The 25,610-nt window shown below is 45.1% G+C and overlaps 1 protein-coding gene across 4 annotated transcripts in view; it reads right to left on the bottom strand.

The window, feature by feature from the left end:
* The window catches only part of KANK4 (KN motif and ankyrin repeat domains 4), a 594,294-nt gene that overhangs the window by 179,209 nt on the left and 389,475 nt on the right, over positions 1-25,610 (bottom strand). For 2 of the 4 annotated variants that reach the window (XM_069232542.1, XM_069232541.1), the window contains exon 1: positions 10,737-11,152. The exons of the other annotated variants lie outside the window; for them this stretch is intronic. Coding sequence is in view for 1 of the 2 variants with exons in the window: in XM_069232541.1 (XP_069088642.1) it covers positions 10,737-10,776 (40 nt within the window). In the remaining variant the exon portion in view is untranslated. Of the gene's footprint in view, positions 1-10,736; positions 11,153-25,610 lie in introns of those variants that run through there. 4 annotated transcript variants of the gene reach the window in all.

The raw sequence follows: 25,610 nt of genomic DNA, 5'->3' as shown, positions 1-25,610 counted from the left end.
TAGAAAGAGAAATTGATAATTTGGTTAAAAAATTGCACTATATGTTCCAATAGTGATAAAACATTTAAAACTGCCACTCCTCCAATGGTCCCCATAGAGTGCCCATCCAGCCCATGGAAGAAGTTGGATGTGGATTTAGTGGGACCTTTGCATTCTCTGAGCTTTAATATCATATATGCGTATGTGTTGATTGATTATTATTCAAAATGGCCTAATGTGAAATTTGTCCAAGAACGTAATATAAAATCATTGGTAATGTTTTTAAGGCAGGTTTTCATGAGTGAGGGGTTTCCTGAAGAAATAGTTACAGATAATGGTGTACAATTTATGTCTGAGGATTTCAAAGTGCTCATGAAAGAAGGTTCTATAAACAGTTAAAATGTTCTCTGTACCAACCACAAACCAATGGTTTGGTTGAGCGTTTCAATCGCGTGTTGGGGGAGTGCATTAGGTGGTCGTTGAAGAATAGGTGCGATGTGAGTGCATCAGTACCGGCTATGTTGTGGTTTTATAAACCACACCACATTCCACCACAGGGGTGTCTCCATTCCAAGCTCTTAGAGGGAGAAAACCAAGTATGCAGGTGAGTCCAGTATGGATGTCCAGATTTTTCAAGAATATGCATTTGGAGGAATGTTCGAACATGATTAAACAAAATGTAAAGGAAGAGAAAAATATACTGAAAATGTACTTTGACAAAAGGAAAAGTGTTAAAGAGCCTTTCATATTAGCTGGTGACTGGGTATCCATAAAATTACCAACGTTTGTCAAGAAAGGTAGTCCAAAATGATCTGATCCGGTAAGGGTAGATTTGGTACTGGGCAATGCAATAAAGGTTGAAGGTAACAAATGGTGGAACAAGTCAAAAGCAGCGAAGTTACAAAAGGTGCCGGGAGTGTGTCGTAACAGTGGAGAAACGAGGACTCAAGATACAGATACAGAGGTTGTTTTGCAACATGTTGAGCCAGAATCACAAATGTCACCACCACGCAGAAGTAAGAGAGTACGCAAAAAGCCTTGGAAATTTAGGGTTTGATTTAAAAGAAATGTAAAAACAAAGTTGAACATGACAATAATAGGGGTATGAGACTGTTTGTAGTTAATATGCAGTTTTGATGTTTATTTAGGAAAATTTTGGCTTTTTTTGTTTTTGTTTATGTAGGGGTGGTTGAAATTTGTAAAACAAAATATGTCGAGTAACACACGAATGTTTGAATGGTTGTTAGGGGATGTTGTGCAGCAGTTGGAGGTTGATGTTGTATAGTAGAGCACGGTCGGCTTGGACGGAGCTCTCTGAGGATTATTTATGCAGATTTTCTTCAATAAAACAACGATTCTTCAAGAAAGAAACACAAATTTACTTGGCGTAATTACCACACTATCCCTACTATGTCAGGGTAGTGTGCCTCATTTTTGTTATCCATACGTTTGATGAACAAGTCATGAAGGCTTGATGTGGCCAGTCAAACCTGTATGATACCAGATGTAAGGAGTGTGGAGGGATTAGCCAAGAGTGTGGGATGCTGGGACCCCTTGTAAATCAAAACGTGGTGACGCTTGGACGCAGCTTCCATTTCTTCCTTTCGAAACCACACTCTTTTTAGCATGTAGGAACAGCTAAGATAACTAGCAAAAGGCCAACAATGTTGGAGATAAGAAGGGAATAGCCAGTCCATCAATGCACATTGCGTGGCAGGGTGCAGACCTGTTTAATTAGTGTTGAATGAAAAGATTATTTCTGAGTTACACGTGAAAGCAAACCTTGAAATCAAGAGCAGCTGCTTTCTCACAAACGTAGCGATAAGAAAATACATGAATAAAAAGCAATGAAAGGTTCTCTCTCACCTCTTAATGAAGCAGACGGGAAACCAGGGAAAACATTTTTCTCAAGTAGAGCTGTTCATAAATATTCTCTTTAATGATCCTGCCACGGCAAATGAATCATGCATCTTTGTATTATGCACGGTGCAAAATGCAAAGGGAGTACCTGTCTGCCTTGATTTCAAGCTCAAACAAGCTTTGGCAAAAGCAATGTGTCTGGCCTTGGCAAGCTGGCACAGAGGTTCCTTTTTGTTTTGTATTGCAAGCACATGCCACAAATAGTGAAAAAGAGAACGAAAGAAAAAAGAAAACACAACATCGCCTAAAAGTGATGGTTAAAAGCTTGCAATAAAGAAACATTTTTCACAAAATGCACCATCACATATAAGTTTAATGATAGATCAGTAAAGGTGCTTCCTAGCAGGCAGATGTACCTACAGCAGGTAGAGACACCTCATTTAGATTTTAAGGGAAAATACGTTTCCTATTGGCACAAAGAAGAGGAAGTATTTGGCTTCAATTGCCACAACCTGAAGACGTAGTTTGAACACGCAAGAAGGACTAAAAAACAAAGTATAAAGAATTGAATGAAAAAACGTTGTAAAGGTAAAATACTAACCCTTCTAGCCCTGGCACTGAATTACACTTTTTTGGACGAACGTGCACTTGTGGTTAAGCAAAAAGCCTTCACTGGCGGAGTACGAGAGCCCGTAACTAACGTGGGCTGACATGTTGGTTGGTGGAAGCAAAATAAAGGCAGTTCAGTAAACCAACGGAGGAAGAACCATAAATTCCCTGAGTAATGTATATATATACATCTATTTTGTATTTAGGGTATCTTTAATTACATGAGGCTGGTGAGGCAGCTCTAGGTGTCTCTAGGCCAGGCCTAAAAACATCTTACTAGCTCGTTCTTAGCCACTCACACACCTGTAGAGTTGCACAGTTTTAAAGCCCCTCATGAACATGACCGCCCAAATAAGCCAAGCTGGAGATGCTGTGGAAATACTCCTGCCTGGCATCACCCTGACCAGGTGACGCCACTGGGTGAGGTCACTGAGAGGGAGGGGCCCTAGTGGAGGAGCATCGTACCCAGCGCGTCCCTCCTCTCTGTGCCCCTGGCATCTCCAGCAGGTGTAAAACAGCTGTGCTGATGCCATGGAGGTTGGGAGAAGGTCCCCTTCACAAGGCCAAAAAGCACAGGGCGGCTGTCCTGTTGTTGTCTTCTCTGGTTGTCAGATTCCTTCTGACCATCGTGTTTTGGACACCGAGGCGGTAGCCTCATTACTCCACATTAATTTTGAATTTTTAAGTCGCCGTTTTATTACTTATTGATCTGTGACACTTTGTCACAGGTTAAGTTGGTTACCATGGTAGCGCTGTGATGAGGGTGGATGTCCTTACTAGAAACTTTCAATGTATTCGGCCGAAGGTAGGATTTTTTTGTTTTTTACTTGACAGCTGCGTTTTAATTAACAAACTTTTTATTGAATATATTCTACCATTGCAAATTCCTCCAATGCTGAACTGATAGTCGTATAATACAGGTTAACATACACCATGCAGCCTACTTTACTAGAACACACATATACAAAATAGGAATAGTAGCCACTCCCAACTACCTAGGAAGGTACCACTTACCAGGGTCCCTGAAACACACCTTGTGAGCAGCCCAAAGATACAGAGGTACTGGGCGGTGGGGACCAGCACCTGATTTCCAAAAGGCCCTGGGGGGATTAAGCAAAACGTATTCTGCGGCTGCTTACCCTGGGGATGTGGAGCGACCAAACTCTATCTAAACATACCCTACTATTTACCACCAACCTCGGCTTAATGGTGACAAAGGTTGACCCTATTGAGATGTGGGCAGTGGAGATTGCCCAAGGGTGTCCTGCCGGGCCCGTAATATGGACTGGTGCATGTGGGCCGAGGAGATGGTCTACTGAGCCCGCAGCTGCCCACAGAAGTATGTCAAAATATGGAAGGGGGTATGGGTGCCACCTGGGCTTTTTAGGCCCAAGCTGGACCTGGAGGAATGTGATGTCCTAAAAAGTACATCCATTAAGTCCTTCTATGTGTGTGTCTGTGAGTGCAATACCTGGAGAATACCTTGTTCCTGTACTATGTTGATTCCTGTGAAAATTAATAAAAAACTTTTTTTAAATGCTGAAATTATTACTTAAATTGCAGGGTCCACGACACAGCCAATGCCCAAAATTATAGGGCTGAAACCTATCAGTCAAAAAGGAGCACTCGGTTCGAGAAAAGCAACCAAAGATAGCAAAGGCAACGTAAATAACCAATACATATATAGCTCAGTGGGTTTGATGTTCAATGCTGAGCTGTGAGTAACGTGCAAGGCACAGGCTCAAATCTCGGAGAGTATCAAGTCAATCTTTTATGCTTCCAGGACCGATAAATTAAGTATCGCTAAACTGGCTATTGGCCACTTATTACTGACATCTTTATGAAACTGCAAAAACGTTTTCGGGAGCATAATGTAATAAAAAAAATGAATCATTAGTTTCTGTTTGCAAGTTAGAATCCCATGTCCTAATGTAGAAACGTCCGGAACAAGTATATATATTGCATAAGTACTTATTCACATCACTAACTCCACCTAGTGAAATAACCTCAAAACTATGACAACGGTTTTTTCATAAAGTTTACAAGCACATCTCATCTAAATCTCTTCAAACTACTGTTAAGCAGAATATATTTGATGAATATACTTTGGGGCATATTTAAGAGCCCCTAGTGCCGATCCAAAGCCACATTAGCATCATTTATTTTTACTCTAATGTGGTGTTAGAAGGCTAAAAACACCACACCATATTTACAAAGTGGCGCAATACATGCATTGCACCACTTTATAACCCTTTGCACTACATTATGCCTGTGCCAGGCATAATGTATGCAAAGGGGGCTTTCCCCCATTAGCAGGCTAACAAAATGGTGCAAGGAAATCTAAGAGATTTCATTGTGCCATTTTGTTCTGCACTTTTAACCCCTGCTCAGAGCTGGTGTTAAAAGGAGGCAATCATTGGTTACAATGGGCCTCTGGGGGGCATATTTAAGAAAAGTGGTGCTGCACACAGTGCAGTGCTGCTTTTCTTGCACCCCTTAGCGCCCCCCCCTAATGCCACCATGTGCGCATCGTATTTAAAATACGGCGCACCATGATGGTAGTTAGGGGACTAGTGCCTGAATTTTCTACGCTAGTCTGACGCTTTGCAGGAATAGCGTCAAAAATTCTAATCCTGCAAAGCACCCAAAGGCCCGTTGTAACTAATGGAAGCCTCCTTTTAATGCCTGCTCTGAGCAGGTGTTAAAAGTGCCAAAAAAAATGTTGCAAGGAAATCTAAAAGATTTCCTTGTGACATTTTTTTGGCCCCCTCTAACGTGGAACGTCCCTCATTGCATTCATTATGCCTGGCGCAGGTCAAATGTAGCGTAAACCGTTACAAAGTGACGCAATGCATGCATTCTGCCACTTTTTAAATATGGACATAATCACAAAAAATAGCAGGCAGGAACAAATTGAATCAATAATTATACTACCCAAAGTCCTCACTTTTGGTTGATCGGGTAAATTACTTTCCCATATTTATTTAATTAATTTTCAGAAAACAGTATGTACCTCAGCATGATAACATATACAGAAATAAATGAAAACACATCAAATTACTAACTAATTACAAAACACAAAATCTCAAAACTAAACAATACAATACATAAAAATGGGAAATGCCCAACGGAAAAACTCAAAAAGGTCACAATAACTAATTTACATTGTGATCCTGCCTAAAGCAAATGACCAAGGGAATAGCACCCAGCTATAAACACCTAACAATTTTTTAAGGTATTATGTAGTGCTTCTCATTATTCAATCTCTCAATTTAACAATTAACACCCCTAAGTCCTGCTAGACTCGTGTCGACGCGTTTCGGCCCCATAACTCGTGGCCTCCTCAGGACAGTCGAAGGGCACTGGCACCTCTTTTTCTACGAACCGGAGAAACAAATTATCAACCAACGAGACACTTTGCCTATTTGCAAATTGGTATTGTCCCCAGGCGCTGTTCTTCTTTATTTGAGTAATCTTCTGCTTTTACTCGGCGGTAGTGTCTCCACTCACTCAAATGCCTGTACCAAGAGGAAAACACTCTCCTTTCCGCACCCTCCAGCACGGACTGTATCAATGTCAACCTGCTGCCTTCGCTTGCGTCAAAGCAACGCGGGCGGCCGCATGTCGGCCATTTTTAAACAAACTATCCAAGCGCACGCTAGTCCGCTCTCACCTCTAACCAGAGTCCAGCGGTAAGCGCCCAATTAAATATGGTGCAGCACTTTTGGCCTTCTAATGCCACATTAGTGTAAAACAAAATATGATAATGTGGCATTGGAATGGCGCTAGGGGCTCTTAAATATGCCCCTGGGTGCTTTGAAGGATTAGCATCAGAATTTTTTACACTAATCCTGCAAAGCACTGGTCTAGCATAAAAAAAGTCAGATGTTAGTCCCCTAACTACCGCGTGGTGCGCCGTATGTTAAATACGGCACACAAATGGTGGCATTAGGGTGGCACTAGGGGGTGCAAGAAAAGTGGCGGAACACTGTGTGCCATGCTAGTTTTCTTAAATTTGCCCCTCTATAGTAATGACTAGCGGTAGGAAATAGTATTTTGTAATCCGCTAAAGTCAGATGCGAACAGGTGGTAATTCCACCTGTTTTCACTGGTTTCGCATCTGCATACCCCGGACTGAAAAAAAAGTTGTACTATAGGTGGAATGACTTGCAGCACAAATATTCCCCATCCCATGTGTCAGTTTAGAGCACTTGGCTGCTAGAGTGCCATGAGGAACAGTCGGTGCTGCTCGCCGCTTCCCTGCAGGCGAAGATTGCTTTAAAGAGCACTTTCAGGTAATTCCTTTGCAAGGCCCCTCAAAGGGCACCTAAAAGCAACTGCGTTGGGATTAGTATTGTTTCACTTGCAGAAAAACTCTAACACTGCTACACAGTAAAAAAAAGTGAATTTCGCCTATTTGGAAATTTCCCTATTAGTTTCCCCCAGCCTTGTTAATGCCATAATTAAATATAGTTGCACATGAATAAGTAAACAAAACACTTGAGGCAACTGTTTCCAAAGAAGAGCAAACATCTGTCGATCTCGTAGATCAGTTTCACTATCGACTTCCCTATTATGTTTCCATTACTTTATCTATCTATGTGAGCCATAACTAACAAAGGAGTTGATAAGTTTTGGCTATGTTGTCAATATTTCTGTCACAAGCCTTCTTCATGACAATAAAAACTTACACAATAAAAAACAGAGCTTTCAAAGACACAGCTCCTTTCTAGAAAACACCCTATTGAGTAGACTCGTCCATGAATAAATGTAAGACACAGATATGTCCCAGTAAAATACTCATCTTCAAATCCATAACCAACACCTTCTGATTTCAAGTACGTTTTTGAGACACAAAAATCCCTGTCATTTCAGAGGATACAGCCTCCAATGGCTATTACTTTTATCTTGGGATGCTTGTGAACTTAATATCTGAGGCTATTCTTGTTATCACTGTCCTGTAATACAGAATCGGATGTCTAATTAGTAGGTTTATGCAAGCAGATTTGGCCAGTCACTGCTTCTTTCAAGGAATACAAGCCCCGCGGAGTTACATCTCCAACTGGTGGGCAACATTCTCCAGCGTTCACACATAAGCACATTCTTACTTATTTCCACAACGGACTACTTGTATCTTCTTTTGCTGGAATAAGAGGCGTTTTTAGGCATGTGCAAAGTGGGCAATCGCCGAGGGCACCCACCTTCAGAGAGGCCCCCTGGGAAAGTTAACTTTCTCTGTTAGACCTCTGTGTATTCTATTTCTCTTTCTAAATATTTCTCTCTCTCTCTCTGTCTAGCTCTGCCTTTGACTCTCTACCCTGTATCATCTTAAGGATTTTTGGGGTCCCGAGTAAGATGTTTCACTGTTTTTGAGTGACCCTGTTAAAGTTAAACATATAATATAGTATTGTATGGCATCAAACAGGCCTGAGTTAGCAGTAAATGTGTAATACATTTTCAAATTGTGGGACAGATGTACTAACATTAGGAATACCGATTTCCTAATGTATGAAACGCCTTTGAGTTTCATTAGCGATTCCTAGTGGGTCACAAATAGACCTACCTTATGCATATTAATGAGGTAGGTCACAATTTGCAACCCATTAGGAATCACAGCCATCACAGGGATAGTGGCCTGCTGAGGTCAGCAGAACACCATGTCTGTTACTGATTTTTTATGAAGCAATCTTTTTTTCTTTTAAATGCAGCCCGTTTTCCTTAATCAAAAACAGGATGCGTTTAAAAAGAAAAAATGAAGCTTTGCAATATCATTTTTTAAGAATAGGCAGGGGCACGTGAGACCACTGCCTGCTCTTAAAAAAATAATATTCAAAAAATAATATTATTTACATTCTCAAAGGGGAAGGGGCCCCTCTAGGAACCTCTTCCCCCTTGCAAATGGGTTACCACAAGTCTTAAACTGGTGGTAAAGTATTACTGTTTTGAGGACCGGAATTTGGTCGGAAAACAGTAATACATACCACGTATTTGAAAGAGACGCCCTAAACACACCCCGTCACAAATACGCAATCGCAAATGCAAAATGCCATTTGGTAACAAGTTACTGAATCGCATTTTGTAGATTAGAAAAAGCATTTTTCCAGTTGCAAACGGCCTGATTCTGCGAATGCTTTGTACATTTGGGCCTGTGTTCCTTACTAGGGCCTCCAAAATATTTCCTGCTAGGGGACCCAAAACCCTTAAAACGACAAATGCCCATATGTTGGTTATTGGTGGTTTAATAGGATGCAGTTTGTCATCGTAGGCATCCACTGTTTGGCATCAACTGCTGCGAAAATCGTGCTCAATTTCCTGTAAGCTCCTAGAGAAAGAACTTAAAAATCTTACTCCATACAGGAACATTCTAAGTTTCCTGTAGGCAATTTTCACACTAGCCCCAAGGAACCTGATAGATGGACGAGTACTTTTGAAATGTTTACCAATATAACATGAAGTAACACTGAGGTCTGCATTAAGAAACATTCCATGGGCCGATCTTTAAGTGGCCACCCGCTGAATGATGTCATACTTGTTTCAAAACCATGACGTCACACTTGTTTCAAAACCCTTGCTGACATCATCACACAAAGCATCATTCTAGCATGCGTACTGTTAGAGACTGGTACAGATGACAGGTTGCTGAGAATTGTGTTTTTTTCACCGGCTGACCCCTTTACGTGAAGAATAGTTTCAAAGAAAGGAACTAAAGTGGAAAAGAAGAGCAGAGAGAAAAAGTCGAGTAATTGCCCAAAATCTGGCTGCAGATTTGTATTGATTTTCTTCTAGTTTCGTTATTAAGCACTAACGACCCCAAGCATGGCTCTGGGGCGCTGTACATTAACTCAGAGGAATGTTTATTCTGTGATACTGGTGCTGCGAAGATATGCAATTAGGAAGGCATTCGGTTGGAAGCAATAAAGGTTTTTCATGGTAGTAGAAAGAGGCGTGGCGTCCGGGAGAAGGAACACAGATCCCGTCCCGTGGCTGAGGAGTTGATGGAAAGGTCAGCTCAGTCTGTTTGAAGTGGAAACGTTTGAGCTGATGAGGCGAAGGAGGGACTTGACAATCGTTCAGGGCTGGAAGGAAGATGTTACAGTAGATGGAAATAATGAAGCAACGCAGGGCTGGCTCCTAACCAGCTATGGCTGCCCGGTGATAAAGAGGGCACAAGGGGGTGAAAGGTCAATGACCCTGAGAGTTTACTCGCAATCAGCCACTTACTCCGGTCAGCGGGAGTTAAACTCGCGGCTTCTTCTGCTGTATTTCTAGAAAATATGTTTAGTTCTTATGCCTGAGCCATCTATAGGTGTCATGAACATCCGTGCCCCGAAGAACAGCATAATTTAAGTAACCGGGTGGTGATAAATCTATTAAATTGAATATTGTTGTAACACCATTTCCCTACCTCGTTGATTTAATTCAAAAATATACGCTTCTCTAAACGTCAGTTTGATAAGTGACCCCCTACCTCACTACCAAACACCCCACGCCCCCTCCCCGCTGCACAGGGGTTTCTCACGGATTAACAGGGCTCTTCCACCTGGAGAGATCGCCCCCCCCCCCCTTCTAAAATGAACCCTGGGTCAAGCCTTTGAACTCTACATCTACCCAGCAATTTGTCTGCGCGGAAAAGCGTTCTGTTCCCTCCATGTTTAATCCGAGGCAGTCCCAGTTCACGACGCCCCCCCCCTTTACACCCTGGGCACATACTCCATCTCTCATTCTGAATAGCAGACACGCGCTCCCCAAATGTGAGCAGCATACGCCTGAAGAAAAAATAGCTGAAATGCCCATTACCGCAGCCCCAGACTGAAGATTTAGCAGCGTTCAGGGAGCGCGTTGCATAGAAATTGTCTCAGCCCTTTTACCTTACGCGCCTTTTACAACTCCGCACCCCAATAAAACGCTGTCTTCCATCCCATGGTCGCATATTATCAATGCACAGGTTTATGGCGTTCTCAGGAATAGCTCCTGGGGAAATGATAGGTAACAACTGGAAACGTCCTAAGCAACACCTCACCACAGAATTTTGAATTTTGCGCTCAAAAATCATCTATTAAATACAGTTCTAGACATCAGTGCCGTGCAAGTACAGCATAACGCAATCTCTCGCTGGGTGACTGGACTTCTGCAAAACCTCATTAACTCCAGCACAACACAGTTATGCGCCCGGCGTGTCTTTTTCTTCTGCATTGCAGCAATTGGGATTAACACCTCGTTACAAAAAACGGAAAGAACGGAGCCAGAGGGAGAACGCCGCCCCCCGTGTCAGAGCCCCGCTCCCCTACCTGCAGGACGAGGAAGCCGCCGAGGAGCTGTGCAGTCCATCCCGGGAGCTCTGCTTCCTTCGCTCGCGGAGAGTCAACACAAGCGGGCTGGCAGCCGGCAGCAGTGTGTGTTTTCCAGCTGTTAATGGGTTTGGTCAGGTGATCGGTGACCTTGGCAGAACAGCAAATAGAAGAGTTTTTCTTACAGAAAAGTAGGCAAATGGGAACGTTTAGGAAATCGTTTTCTGCAAAACCGATGCACTTCGTTTAGCACGCGCCCCTAAAAAAAGGGCGCTGCAATTGTGCAGTTAAAAGTTACTTTTAGGGGCTGCTTGCGTGTGGCACGGCACAGAGACACGTGTTCAGATGCGCCTAGCAGTCATCTGAATACAGGATGAGGTCCCCTTCCTCGCCCCAAATAGCAGGGTTGGTCTAAACCCATCTGCGAAGAATGCCGACGGTGTGGCTCTGTCTTGGTGTGCGGTAGGGTGGCCCTGCACTAACCAGTGACTCCAGTGTGCACGTCTGCCTGACAGTGAGTGCTCCTCCTCCCGCCAGTGGCTCACACATCACACTGTGTGTGTGTGTCTAGGTGCAGACAATGCACTCACTAACCAGTGACTCCAGTGTGCACGTCTGCCTGACAGTCAGTGATCCTTCCCTCCAGTGCCTCACACATCACACTGTGTGTGTCTAGGTGCAGGCAATGCACTCACTAACCAATGACTCCAGTGTGCACGTCTACTTGCAAGAGGCAGTGCCCCCCACAGCTCACACATCACACTACGTGTGTGTCACGGTGCAGGCAGTGCCATCACTAACCAGTGACTCCAGTGTGCACGCCTGCCTGCCAGATGCAGTGCCAGCAGCTCACACATCACACTACGTGTGTGTCAAGGCAGGGCCGGCTTTAGGGCGGTGCGGGCGGTGCGGCCGCACCGGGTGCTGACCTCAGGGGGGCATTGTGTTTAGCAACAAATTATGAAACTTGCGATTTAAAAGCGCCTGCTGAAATGTTTCTTGCGCGTCCAGCCTCCAGAAAGCAATTAAAATGACAAGACATCTCTTGTGATTAATGTTCTTGCTAGAGAGAGAGATGTGAGGTTTGTCTTGCAGCAGCTTTGATTGGCCACCAAGTAGCATAGAGGGTAATATGCCTGCTGCAAAGGACAGAAGATATTTTATGTGGATAGCTGAGTGTATTAATAAAGCCATCCTTTACAAGCGCTTTAAAACAAATGAATGTATGTGAAAGGGGGGCTATAGAGAGATGAGGGGTACTTTGCAGGATGGAAGTGAGGGAATCTGAGCAGGTGGTCATGGGGTGGAGGGGTGCCAAAAAAAGACTGTCGCACAGGGCGCCACCAGCGCTAAAGCCGGCCCTGTGTGAAGGTGCGGGCAGTGCACTCACTAACCAGTGACTCCAGTGTGCACGCCTGCTTGCCAGAGGCAGGCTCCCTGCCGCCAGCGGCTCACCACAGGCACACTTTGTATGTGTCAATGTGCAGGCAGCCTGCAGGCTGGAATACAAATGTGTCCTCGCAAGGCTCGCGTGCCCGCTTCAAGTGCTGGGTGGCGACTTTGATTGATGGTTACATGAACTTTTTATTAAGAAGTGGCGTGTTTTGCAATAACACTATTCTGCTCAATTATTCCTTACTCTTCTTTCATCTAATAGCATTTTTCTGGTGATACCATTCAGCGGATGAACGTTGCAGGCATTAATATGGATGAGGGCCTCACTTAAAGAAATGTGCTAAAAACAGCAGATCTGGCAGCATGGGTGTAGCTATCATTGGCGCAGCAGGCACAGTAGCACCGGGGACCAAAGCCCGGAGGTGACAGTTGAACCCCGGCATTTGCTGTATATTACTACCACAGCAGCAGTCACGGGGACATTTTTCTTGCTTGCACCAGGCTCCATGGTATCCCTGCTATGCTACTGCCTGCCAACCCTGTTGTCGATGATGCTTGCACACTTTTGTGTGCTGCACAGATGAAGCTCACTACACCAGCTCCAGGCTGTACCACTGCATGATCGAGAGAGGCTGATCCGCGCCACCAAGCTTGACCACCATCACTTACCACCATGAAATATAGGTAAAACGGGTAACAAACTTTCAAGAAATGGTAGCAATATGTCCTTACTATGTCAGAAACATTATAAAGCATGTCTGTGAGACTACAGTTGTGACCAGCGGATATATACCGTTAGTACTTAATTTGTAAAAAAAAAAAAAAAAAATAGTACCAGTGTAGGAAGTTGGCTCTGTATGTACTATTTCAAAGTAAGGAATAGTATGCACAGAGTCCAAGGGTTCCCCTTAGAGGTAAGATAGTGGCAAAAAGAGATAATTCTAATGCTCTATTTTGTGGTAGTGTGGTCGAGCAGTAGGCTTATCAAAGGAGTAGTGTTAAGCATTTGTTGTACACACACAGGCAATAAATGAGGAACACACACTCAGAGACAATTCCAGGCCAATAGGTTTTTGTATAGAAAAATATATTTTCTTAGTTTATTTTAAGAACCACAGGTTCAAGATTTACATGTAATACTTCAAATGAAAGGTATTGCAGGTAGGTACTTTAGGAACTTTGAATTAGCAAAATAGCATATATACTTTTCACATAAATCACATATAGCTATTTTAAAACTAGACACTGTGCAATTTTCAACAGTTCCTAGGGGGAGTAAGAGTTTGTTAGTTTTTGCAGGTAAGTAAACCACCTACGGGGTTCAAGTTTGGGTCCAAGGTAGCCCACCGTTGGGGGTTCAGAGCAACCCCAAAGTTACCACACCAGCAGCTCACGGCCGGTCAGGTGCAGAGGTCAAAGTGGTGCCCAAAACGCATAGGCTTCAATGGAGAAGGGGGTGCCCCGGTTCCAGTCTGCCAGCAGGTAAGTACCCGCGTCTTCGGAGGGCAGACCAGGGGGGTTTTGTAGGGCACCGGGTGGGACACAAGTCCACACAGAAAGTATACCCTCAGCGGCACGGGGGCGGCCGGATGCAGTGTGCAAACAAGCGTTGGGTTTTCAATAGATTTCACTGGGAGACCAAGGGGTCTCTTCAGCGATGCAGGAAGGCAAGGGGGGGGCTCCTCGGGGTAGCCATCACCTGGGCAAGGGAGAGGGCCACCTGGGGGTCGCTCCTGCACTGGAGGTCGGATCCTTCAGGTCCTGGGGGCTGCGGGTGCAGAGTCTTTACCAGGCGTCGGGTCTTTGAAGCAGGCAGTCGCGGTCAGGGGGAGCCTTAGGATTCCCTCTGCAGGCGTCGCTGTGAGGGCTCAGGGGGGGTCAACTCTGGCTACTCACGGTCTCGTAGTCGCCGGGGAGTCCTCCCTGTTGTGTTTGTTCTCCACAAGTCGAGTCGGGGGCGTCGGGTGCAGAGTGCAAAGTCTCACGATTCCGGCGGGAAACGTGTGTGTTTCAAAGTTGCTTCTTTGTTGCAAAGTTGCAGTCTTTGGTGAACAGAGCCGCTGTCCTCGGGAGTTCTTGGTCCTTCTAGATGCAGGGTAGTCCTCTGAGGCTTCAGAGGTCGCTGGACCCTGTGGAACGCGTCGCTGGAGCAGTGTCTTTAGAAGTGGGGAGACAGGCCGGTAGAGCTGGGGCCAAAGCAGTTGGTGTCTCCGTCTTCTCTGCAGGTTTTCAGCTCAGCAGTCCTTCTTCGTCTTAGGTTGCAGGAATCTCGTTTCCTAGGTTCTGGGGAGCCCCTAAATACTGAATTTAGGGGTGTGTTTAGGTCTGGGAGTGCAGTAGCCAATGGCTACTGTCCTTGAGGGTGGCTACACCCTCTTTGTGCCTCCTCCCTGAGGGGAGGGGGGCACATCCCTTATCCTATTGGGGGAATCCTCCATCTGCAAGATGGAGGATTTCTAAAAGTCAGAGTCACTTCAGCTCAGGGCACCTTAGGGGCTGTCCTGACTGGCCAGTGACTCCTCCTTGTTTTTCTTATTATCTCTCCTGGACTTGCCGCCAAAAGTGGGGGCTGTGTCCAGGGGGCGGGCATCTCCACTAGCTGGAGTGCCCTGGGGCATTGTAACACAAAGCCTGAGCCTTTGAGGCTCACTGCTAGGTGTTACAGTTCCTGCAGGGGGGAGGTGTGAAGCACCTCCACCCAGAGCAGGCTTTTGTTTCTGTCCTCAGAGAGCACAAAGGCCCTCACCACATGGGGTCAGAAACTCGTCTCTCAGCAGCAGGCTGGCACAGACCAGTCAGTCCTGCACTGAACAATTGGGTAAAATACAGGGGACATCTCTAAGATGCCCTCTGTGTGCATTTTTTTAATAAATCCAACACTGGCATCAGTGTGGGTTTATTATTCTGAGAAGTTTGATACCAAACTTCCCAGTATTCAGTGTAGCCATTATGGAGCTGTGGAGTTCATTTTTGACAGACTCCAAGACCATATACTCTTATGGCTACCCTGCACTTACAATGTCTAAGGTTTTGCTTAGACACTGTAGGGGCATAGTGCTCATGCACCTATGCCCTCACCTGTGGTATAGTGCACCCTGCCTTAGGGCTGTAAGGCCTGCTAGAGGGGTGACTTACCTATGCCACAGGCAGTGTGAGGTTGGCATGGCACCCTGAGGGGAGTGCAATGTCGACATAGTCATTTTCTCCCCACCAGCACACACAAGCTGGCAGTGTCTGTGCTGAGTGAGGGGTCCCTAGGGTGGCATAAGACATGCTGCAGCCCTTAGAGACCTTCCCTGGCATCAGGGCCCTTGGTACCAGGGGTACCAGTTACAAGGGACTTACCTGGGTGCCAGGGTTGTGCCAATTGTGGAGACAACGGTACATTTTAGGTGAAAGAACACTGGTGCTGGGGCCTGGTTAGCAGGGTCCCAGCACACTTCTCAGTCAAGTCAGCATCAGTATCAGGCAAAAAGTGGGGGGTAACTGCAACAGGGAGCCATTTCTTTACAACCAGGGACCAAGGTTTTTCACACAGGTCCAATGCAACTGGCACTACCAATCAATCAATCATGGATTTGTAAAGCGCGGCTAATTACCCATAGGGTCTCAAGGCGGTGATTGTGGGCATGCTGCTCAGTCGAAGAGCCAGGTACTTCCTGAACTGCATCAGTGATGTGGTATTATTGAGCTTGAGGGGTAGTGCCTTCGATGTCCGGGCTGCTGGGTAGGAGAAGGATCTTCCCCTGCTGTGCTTTTCCAGCTCTTGGGGACGGCTGCAAGGGCGAGCTGGGAGGAATGGAGGTACCACCCAGATGTCACATCAAAATGCAGGTTTATGTCCTATCTAGATCATGGTTCAAAGATAAATTAAATAGATGAATGCTGCGTTAATGAACTCTGCACAAAAAATACTCACACAGCATCACCTTGTGGTGCATTCTCATAAATTCTTACCACCGTTTATGAATAAGTGCCTGTGCCGATTGCTGGCAACCAACGCAACAAATTATGCACCGTTAATACCCCTCATAGGTTACAATTCAAGTCAGGGTAAGCAAAATGTCTTTAACATCCAGGCAAGTTCAAGAGATGGCAGTTGTGAAGATTGAAAATATTCTCCATACCGGGTGCTTTTCAAATTGACGTAAGTAAGGTGTCCTCAAAATTCTGGAAACACTACCAAGCATGTTCGTGAGACTGCCTGTATGGTCAATACGAATATACCCCTTCTTGGGTACATTTCAAGTGAAGGTGAGTAAAGCATCATTAACATTCTGGAAATGTCTACCAAGCAAGTTCCTGGGACTTCACTAGTAATCATTGAAAATAGAACGCATAGGGGGTACATTTCAACCTAAGGTAAGGAAAGTGTCCTTAAAATTCTGGAAACACTACCAACAATGTTCCTGAAACAGCAGTAGTAATCATTGGAAATATACCGCAAATAGGGTTAAATTCAACTGAAGGTGTGTATGGTTTCCTTATCCTTCCGGAAACACAATCAAGCATGTTCCTGAGACCACAGTTGTAATCAGTGGAAATACCCCAGAAACCCCCTCATCAAATGCGCTCCTCCAGTGTAAATGCACCCACTTTGATGACAAAAACTGCCACTACCTTGGCAAAGAACTCTAAATTTGGCAGATTATTCTCCACTCTGGTAGAGGAGGAAATTTCAAAGCAAAGTCAGGTGGACAATCTGCCATCAATTTTTTAATTTGACATATGTCTCACAAACAACTAACACTTACCTTGAAGCAGTCAAGCAATACTATTCTTTATTTTATCTCGGAAACGTGAACCATGCACTCGAATGTCTTGGAATGCAGTAGAATATGAAGCACCAGTAATACAAAATAAAATATATCATTAATGAAGAAAAAATAGGTTGGGCCCTTTGTGAAGACAGGCAAAGTTTCTTGACTTCGCCATCTTTGTCCAAGGTGTCCAACCAGTCTTCTGTCCCTTGAAGCTTGATGTAACAACAAAGATGGATGAGACTTCAGAATGCAGGTAATTGTTTCTCCACAATTGCTCAGGATGACCTCTAGGCCTAATTGGTAATGAGGAAACAGCTGCCACTGTAAAGCACTTCTTCTCATTAGCAAATTGATCATCCCACCCTGGGACTAGAATGGGTAGTGGGATGTACCTGGCTCAAGAGTCAGGCTGCAAGAGAGATGGTAAGTGACTGCTGAGCGGGATGCTTGTGACCCTAAGCAATGCTGCTGTTGAGGGGCACCCACTTTAAAAAATAATAGAAAGTTGTAAAGAGTTTTTGTTTGCAGCTCTGCATATCCATAAGGGAAACAAATTGACATCATTACATCCCTCGTAGTAACATAAGTAAGAAGCACTGGCAAAGCCAATAGGCTGCCAGATGTTTGGCTTTCTCAATGTTAGTTTTGCCATGGTTCTTGCTAATACAGCAGAGCTTCCAGGATCTCACCAATATTTATACAATATATATAAAAACATTTTGGTTAGAAGCAAAAATATTTTAGTCTCAGAAAGCAGACATTGCAACAGCAGTACCATGCAGTGAAGGGAACTGCTTTGTGTGTGGATATGCTCCTTGTGATCGAGCGGAATGCAGTCAGTCACACTGAAGTTAGACAAGGGCTGGTTGAGCTGATCCACTGGCACACGTTGTATGCTGTAGTGGGCGACCTGACTTTGCTTATGGTTTTAACCACGCTGCACTGGATCCTCGATGCTGTGCGATTTGACTAAAGCAAAAAAAGCCTTTGCAACATCTACCTGCATAATTTTATAGGTGAGCGCACCACAAATGCATGGACCTACAAACTCACACAAGCACTTTTTGTTTCCTTGTAGTTACTGATCCAAGTTCAATCAGTAACTAAAAAGAAAATAAAAGATGTTTTTTTCTTTTAAAGCAAGCATGGTTGAGGGAATGGAAGCAACCGGTAAATGGAAGCCGCAAACAGGAGGACCGGGAACAGAACGTGGAAGTAACATGGGGATTGTGGGAGGGGAGCGTAAGCACCACTGGAGTGGGCAGGTGGACGGGGAAACAACATAGAGGACGAGGATCGCCCGAAGGAAAAATAAGGAGAGAGAAGGAGGGTGCAGATGGGGGAAGCAATCCAGAGGGCTCGGTAAGGCAATGTGAAGAAGCACAGGGATAAGCACAGCAGGGAAGACACTCGGGCAACAGAAAACAACACAAGTGCAGGGGAAGAGAAGCACAAGAGGTATACAGCTTGAAAGCACTCTCATAGTATGCTTAACACAAAAGAAAACAAGCATTTGCAATGTAATGGGTCTCGCATTTGCTCGACTTAGAGCTATTAGTGTTGTAAAGTCGTAACTGGACTTTTATTGCCACATAAAATGAAAATGAAAAGTAATACAGTTTTACATAAGTGAGTAGATTTAAAGTGCCATCCTATGAGCGTGAAGGAGCACACAAAATGAAACAGAAGTTCGCTCGCAGTCAAACATATTGGCAAATGTGCAGCAAGATCGTGCTGTGTGGAAAATAAAAAGCAGTCCAGAAACCAAGCTGAAAACATGCAGCCTCGTATGTTTTCAGTAGTTGGCCGGTGAGCTTGAGGAGGGCTAAACACCTGAAAAGGCATGATGTATGCATGCCTTTCACAAATAAAATCAATCAATTTTTTAAAGGCAAGCCCTCGAACCAACAAAACTAATGGGCGTGCGGTGAAAGTGGTTAAAAGCTCACAGAGAGATTACAGCAGGCTAGAGCACTTACGCGCTCAACCCTAAAAAAGTAGTGCTTAAAAAGCAAGCAGTGGAAGCAGAAATGCAGGCAATTAAAGAGATGCTGAAGAGGAAGTGCCCGTGGGGAGGATCAACCACAAGCTGGGACACAAACAAACAGGCATCTGAGAGTGACAGGAATGGCAAGCAGTGGTAAGCAATAGGCATGCTCCAAGCCTCTATGTTCTCAGTAAGATGCAATATACCTCACAACTAATAGGCTCAACCTAAAAATGTTAATGGCACAAGAACAGACCAGTGGATGACGAGAGTTAACTAAGCCTGATAATAAAGTGTATTATATGTATAATTTCAATAAAATCAAAAGGTCTTGTCTAACACCAGACCTAAAAAGAAAGAACCATCAACCTGAAACGAAAGAGCTCTGCATCCATACTTAATAATGTTTCTTGAAAAAAACAAGGAACGATAATTTGTCTTCAAGGGTGGAAGGCAGAAATATTCTACAGTGATAGTGCTACGTCTAAAAAAAAGTACAACCGGAGATGGTAACCTTGTGGTACCTCCAGTTTCTGCAGGCCTGTGCTTCATAACACTCTAGAGCAGTCATTTCTAATTTATCATGCAATGGGGGAACTCCTGTGTGGTTGGCCCCCTTGAACTCGTACCTATTGGAGCAGCCAGTGTAGTTGCTGCAGCACAGTATATGAACATTAATTTATGTCTACCGAAACACGTATTTACACAGGGTAATTTTTCACAGGGAAGATAAAATCAATCATTAACTTCCTGTTTAAAATGCTGTTCAGCCAGTACTGTGGTACAACAGAGGACCCACTAATGATTCATCGCTTGCTTTGGAACATCACACATCCAAACAGTTAAAGTAAGCAGCTATTCTGCTGACCCGGCAGTGAATTCTGAGGGAAATCAGAGGAGTCCTAGAGCGGCTCCAACTGCTCACCGGACCACTATTGATCTCAAGCCTCGGTGCGCCTGTCCCCCGGGGCGCTGCAGCAGCTCCGACACGGATCATCCGCAGAAGGCGGGAAACCCCTTCCGAGGCGCTGCGCTGCCCGCGTCGGTCACCAGCGCTCCCCCGTCATCTTTCATTCCTTCAAAACGGTTCCTGTCACAGCGCCCTACAAAGGAACACACCTTTGCGTTGTGGGTGGTGATAGACACCTTTTATATTATCAACAGCAAGAACACAAAGATTTGTGTGAGAGCATCAGCTTTTGGGACGACATTGCACTATAGGAGTCTGTGTTCTTGAAAAATACTAGGCCTTATACAAATTCTTTGTCTGTCAAATAAAACGTATCATCGCCGACAACTCAGAATTGGCTGTAGGAACTGAAGATGGTGGCCGTAGAGTAAGCAGAAATAAGTCCGAATTAGAAAAGTTCCCAGTTTTAAGGGTTTAATTTCAACTTTAAATAATCTTATATACCCTCATTATGAGTAGGTAATTAGTGCCATGCAGACTTTCACCAGGGGAAAATGATTACCATGCCTTGCAGACCCCCTCCCCTCCATCACAAGGGGTATTGTCAGCATGATCTTGACTTTTCCTGCTCGGAATGAGGAATAACTTGCAGAACTGGAGTTTGCACCACTACTTTTTCAATTTATGATCAGCTTCCCTCATGCACATTTCACTAGGTATTACCAGACAAAATGTGCATGATGAAAAATTGTGACTTTGTGACACTAGAGTTGGACAAGCCTGAGAATTCATTGCATGAGCCGAGCCAGGTATACAGCTTGGCTCTAAGAGCCAAAGCACAAGCAGAGCCTGCAAAATACAGTGATGCTAACCCATTGTAATGTATGCCATGAATCATTTCTTTAATACCTTACCTCTCTCTCTTCTGATGCAGGCTGTGGGAGGTAGGAGGAAATGCTGAATGTGAATAGTGAGCCTGGTCCAGCCTCTCACACAAAATATAAACAAATCCAAATTGCAAACAATTGAAAAATGTAGTCCAAAGTTGTTTATTCAATAAACGAGTTCAGTAATGCAGGGTTTTTAATGTCACTCACAATGATATGGCCAAACTGCAAGTCCCAGAACACAAAGTGCACCTAGGTACAGGGTGTCGCTCATGACGTGTCCCCTTGTGTGCTGTGGCTCAGTGTATTCAGAGTATTTCTTGTCAGGCCTGTCTATCTCATTGAACAGGTTGCACTTCACTCATGTGAACTGCAAGTAAAAGGTTAATATTCAGTCCCAAATGTGCCATCCCTTTCTTAGGCATCAGCTATGGTCATAGGGCAGGAATATTACAGCTGGGTCAGAGGGGGTGCATATAGGTCAATTCAACTAAATGCCAGGGGTAGCGGAAGTGACATCACACGCCTTTGACCTCCACTTTCACTCACACACACATACACATACACACAAATGTACACTTATACACACACTCTCACATAGACACACTTTCACCCGCAAGCTGGCACACAACATACCGTTAAAAGCATTTTTACTCACTTCAGCTGCCATGGAAGGGCATATTCCAGCTAATTGTACCCCATTTTTTTTATTATACTCACAGCGAATACTATAATATTATTCACTGTTAGTGTAATTAAAAAGTGACAGAAAAAAACTGACGTTCATAAGGACGAGCTACCCTGTGTGTCTGGCACTGGCCACCTCTGAGGCCAGGGGTCGCAAAGACAGTGCCAGGGGTCGCAGAGGGCAAGCCAAGGGTTGCAGTTGCGACCTCTAAATGACGTCCATGAAGGGGGTGACCCCAGTCTCCCATGTGTCCATGTCTGGATAGGCTTTGCCTATGGACAGAAGGGTTCCAGGTGCCCCACTGATCCCAGAAGGCGGTAAACTGCTTTGTTTACTGTTCACTGGGCAAGTTTAACTTGTTAAGACTGCAAGGGACCTATTGTCTTTACCTCAAGTAGAACTGCTTGCCATTATCAAGATTTTTTCTCCCTTGATGAGGAGACAGCCAGTTCTTTTATGCACCCCCTTACATCAGGGATCTGCAGCAAGCCATAAGCGTTATTGCTGACTATGCAGGTCATATATCTTTTAAAAAATGACCACAACACTGCAGAGACACACTTGTGTAAAAGAAATGTACACAAAGTGCTGTTTTTAGAGGACTGTGTTTGGTTACTCATATAGTACATTCTGGCTTGTACTTAAGTGTTACCCTTCGTAGGCATGGTATACTAGTATGGTCAGCGCTTCAAGTGGGATGAAAAAAGTGGGAGGTCCCTGAAAGGGGCATGATTTATATAATTAGGGGTGTGGCTTAAACATGTAAACTAAAACTCTCATAGAGTGCCAGCCTATTTATAAATATATCTGCATAGAATCACAACTGCAAGTGGCATATGTAACCACTGCTCTGTGCGCTTTGCAGACAGGCCAAGGATTGGATGATCATGTATTCTGAATACCTTTTTAACCCCCTGACAGGCACTGAGAGAAACTCACACTGCCTGCTGCCACAACTCAATCGTACCCTATTATAATACCTGGATGTGACTCACTTCGAAGTATGCACTATCAAAGAGTGACATACTGCCTGTAAAAATACTGTAACACAACATTCTGAAAAAAGCAAACACTCCTAGGGAATGCAACATTAACTACAGCATGTGAAATATAAACATGAACAACATCGATCATTTTAAAAAATTTTACACTCAATTTTAAGAAATCAATCAGTGCTTTAGGGGGTCATTACAACCCTGGCGGACGGTGTTAAAGCGGCGGTAAGACCTCCAACAGGCTGGCGGTCTTTTTTTTAGTATTATGACCATGGCGGTTGCCGCCATGGTCATCCGCCGCTTCCCCGTTCCGCCCGCCAGGGCGGAGACGACCGCAGGGCTGGAGACCTGGGTCTCCAGCCCAGTGGCCGTGACAATACCGCCGCCGGTATTGTGACCCGGCTTACCGCCGTGGATTTCCAACGGTAGGAACCGCCATGAAATCCATGGCGGTAAGCACTATCAGTGCCAGGGAATTCCCACCCCCCCATCCCCACCCCAACTCCCTCCCCTACACCCCCCACCACCCCTGCCACCCCCAAAGGTGGCAGGACCCCCCTCCCCACCCCAACCCCGACATTACCTAACACATACACACCGACACGCACGCAGGCACCACCAACACACATACATGCACACACACCGACATACATGCCAACATCCACACACACAGTCAGACACCCACATTCATGCACACATTTACGAAACACGCAACACCCCCGCAAGCATACACGCACTCACACACCCCCCCTACATACACAGACGCACACCCCCATGCACCCACACAACACACAACACCCCCCAACGCCCCTCCCCTAACGGATGATCGACTTACCTGTTCCGTCGATCCTCCGGGAGGTGACAGGAGCCATGGGGGCGGCTCCGCCAACACCACACCGCCAACTGAACACCGCCGCGCAGAATCACAGGACGTGATTAGCTCAGCGGTGTTCTGTTGGCGTGGCGGTGGAGCAACCTCCACTTCCCCGCCGCCCGCAAGTATGGCTGTTGGCGGCTCTCCGTCAGAAAAACGACGGAAAGCAGCCAACGGTCATAATACGCCGTGCGGCAAACCGCCACTACTGACGGTCTTCTTAAAAGACCGCCGAGGTTGTAATGACCACCTTAGTCTGCAAAGCTAAGAACATGAATACAGGCCTCGAAAGTCACCAGCTTCAATGTCCGTTTTTAATTACTGCCGGGTCTAAGACCTGGAGGGACCCTACCCACTTAAAGCCCTGAGTATGTTGTTAATCCTCTACATTCACAAAGGCAGGCGAGGCCTCTGCACTGCCGGGTGTTTCCAGCACTGCAAGCAGCCTCAGATTGGAAGGCGGGCAGTGGGGCACCAAGCGATGGGCCGATGCACGAGGGTCAATTGTGGGCCGTTTTTTGTGCGGTGTGGTGGTGAATTTTTGTGCAGTTTTGCACTGTGGGCCTTCACCAACGGTCCGTCCGTCGGCCTCAGACCGATTGCAGTATAAGGTCTGGCCTGGGCGCTTTAACTAAAGGGAACGGTCAGGGTTAATGGGTGCCCCTGAGGAAAAATGTACTGCTCATCGTTTGTTTTCCTTCCCCTATCACCCGGGTGGGCACACTGAGAACGGGTGGGAATGTGTGAGCAACCTCTCCAGAGACCAAAAGTAGAGACCTGGTGGGTCTTTGCCACTTCTCCTGCCTGCCAGTTCATTGGTGGACACGCCAGGCGGTGTGATCAAACGGAGTCCCTACTTCTTTCTTTGTCCTGGTTGGACCACGAGACCAGGCCGATCGCTACATGAACCCATACGGAAGATCTCACTGGTCTCTTGCTGGACTTCTTAGTAGACGAGGCCAACGATGTAGGCTGTAGTACATTTCACATGTTTTATTTGTAAAAAAAAAAACTAATTCCTTTATCCAGGTGCAATTCTGTAGTTTCGTTTTTCAATCAATTGGGGCCACTGGAGTTAAGTGATTCTGCGGCCGCTTTACCGCATAATTATTAATTTGCCATACTTTTCACATAGTTTATCATCTCCTGTATAATATGCAGATATTAACTGAAATAAATTGTCTCTAGCTCAAACAGATCAAAAGTTACTAAAAACGCATACTGTTTCAGTGCAATGGCAGGCCTTCTGTCCCACAGAGGCTAGTCATCTGTCAGGTGCTGACAGCTGTATTTAGGTGTTCATCTTGGATCATACAGTGTTTCAATGAGTAAAAATGCAAAATATTGAAGCCACCACATCATGCCACATAATTTGTTTTCTCTTGGCGCATATTTTAGTGATCCCTGCCACGTGGTTTGGTCTTTCCCTGTCGCTTATTCTGGTGGCCCTGCGTATTGGGTCAACTGTGTGAATTTCGGTTGTTAATGGGTGTTCAAGACAGTGCACGATTCGCAGCTCTAGAGACAAGTCTGAAGGTGGTGTGTGTATTTCGCAGTGCATCTCAGGGGCCATAAAGGTGTTACGCCCATCCAGTTCTTAGCCTCTCTGCTGAGAGCGCAGAGCAGTAGCTGAATATCTGTCAGTAATAATTACCATTCTTGTATATGTGTGTACAAGAAAGAGGATGGGGAAGAGGCGGTGACAATACAAAGTATGCAGAAGAAGAAAGTGAAAAGAAAGGGCAGGAGGTGAAGTGTGTGATGCAGATTTAGAGATAGACGTCAGAAGGAGATATGAGATGAAAAGGATGTAAACAACTAACACAGAGATGGAGACAGCAGCGGAAAGAGATGTGAAGGGAAAAATACTCGTTTATAATATATTGAATAAAAAACAGCGCTAAGAAGTGCCGGCAAAGTCAATAGTCTGCCTTGGTTTGTGTGCTCCCTCTGTGACGTATCTGGACTCACTAACAGCAGAGACGTACACATACTGTGAGGCGGCACTCCTTGAATGCGACGCATCTGAGCTCACGTTATAGGCCATGTCCACAGTTACATGAACACGTCTCTTATAAAAGATTCCTAGCTACCTTTCTTTGGCCACAACCATTGTAGGGGCCACATCCATCTTTTTCATCACACTTATGTCAGTAGCTCATGGGCAATGGCCTTTTTAAAATAAGGCTATTTTGTCTGCTTTATGCTGCACACTTATCAGCTATCAAAGTATCTGTCGGTAGGCCCAAGAGTTAGCTCAGTGAGCTGAACTTGTCACCTGATCAATCCGATTATTGGCAGGTTATTCATTTACCCTGTACACCTTCCACAGTAAACCCTGTGACACCGACCAACAAATGTTTTCGAAAAGATGC

The sequence above is a fragment of the Pleurodeles waltl genome, chromosome 4_2 (genome assembly GCF_031143425.1).
Source record: "Pleurodeles waltl isolate 20211129_DDA chromosome 4_2, aPleWal1.hap1.20221129, whole genome shotgun sequence".
NCBI classification, from domain to species: domain Eukaryota; kingdom Metazoa; phylum Chordata; class Amphibia; order Caudata; family Salamandridae; genus Pleurodeles; species Pleurodeles waltl.
This window is presented reverse-complemented; position numbering and strand designations above follow the sequence as displayed.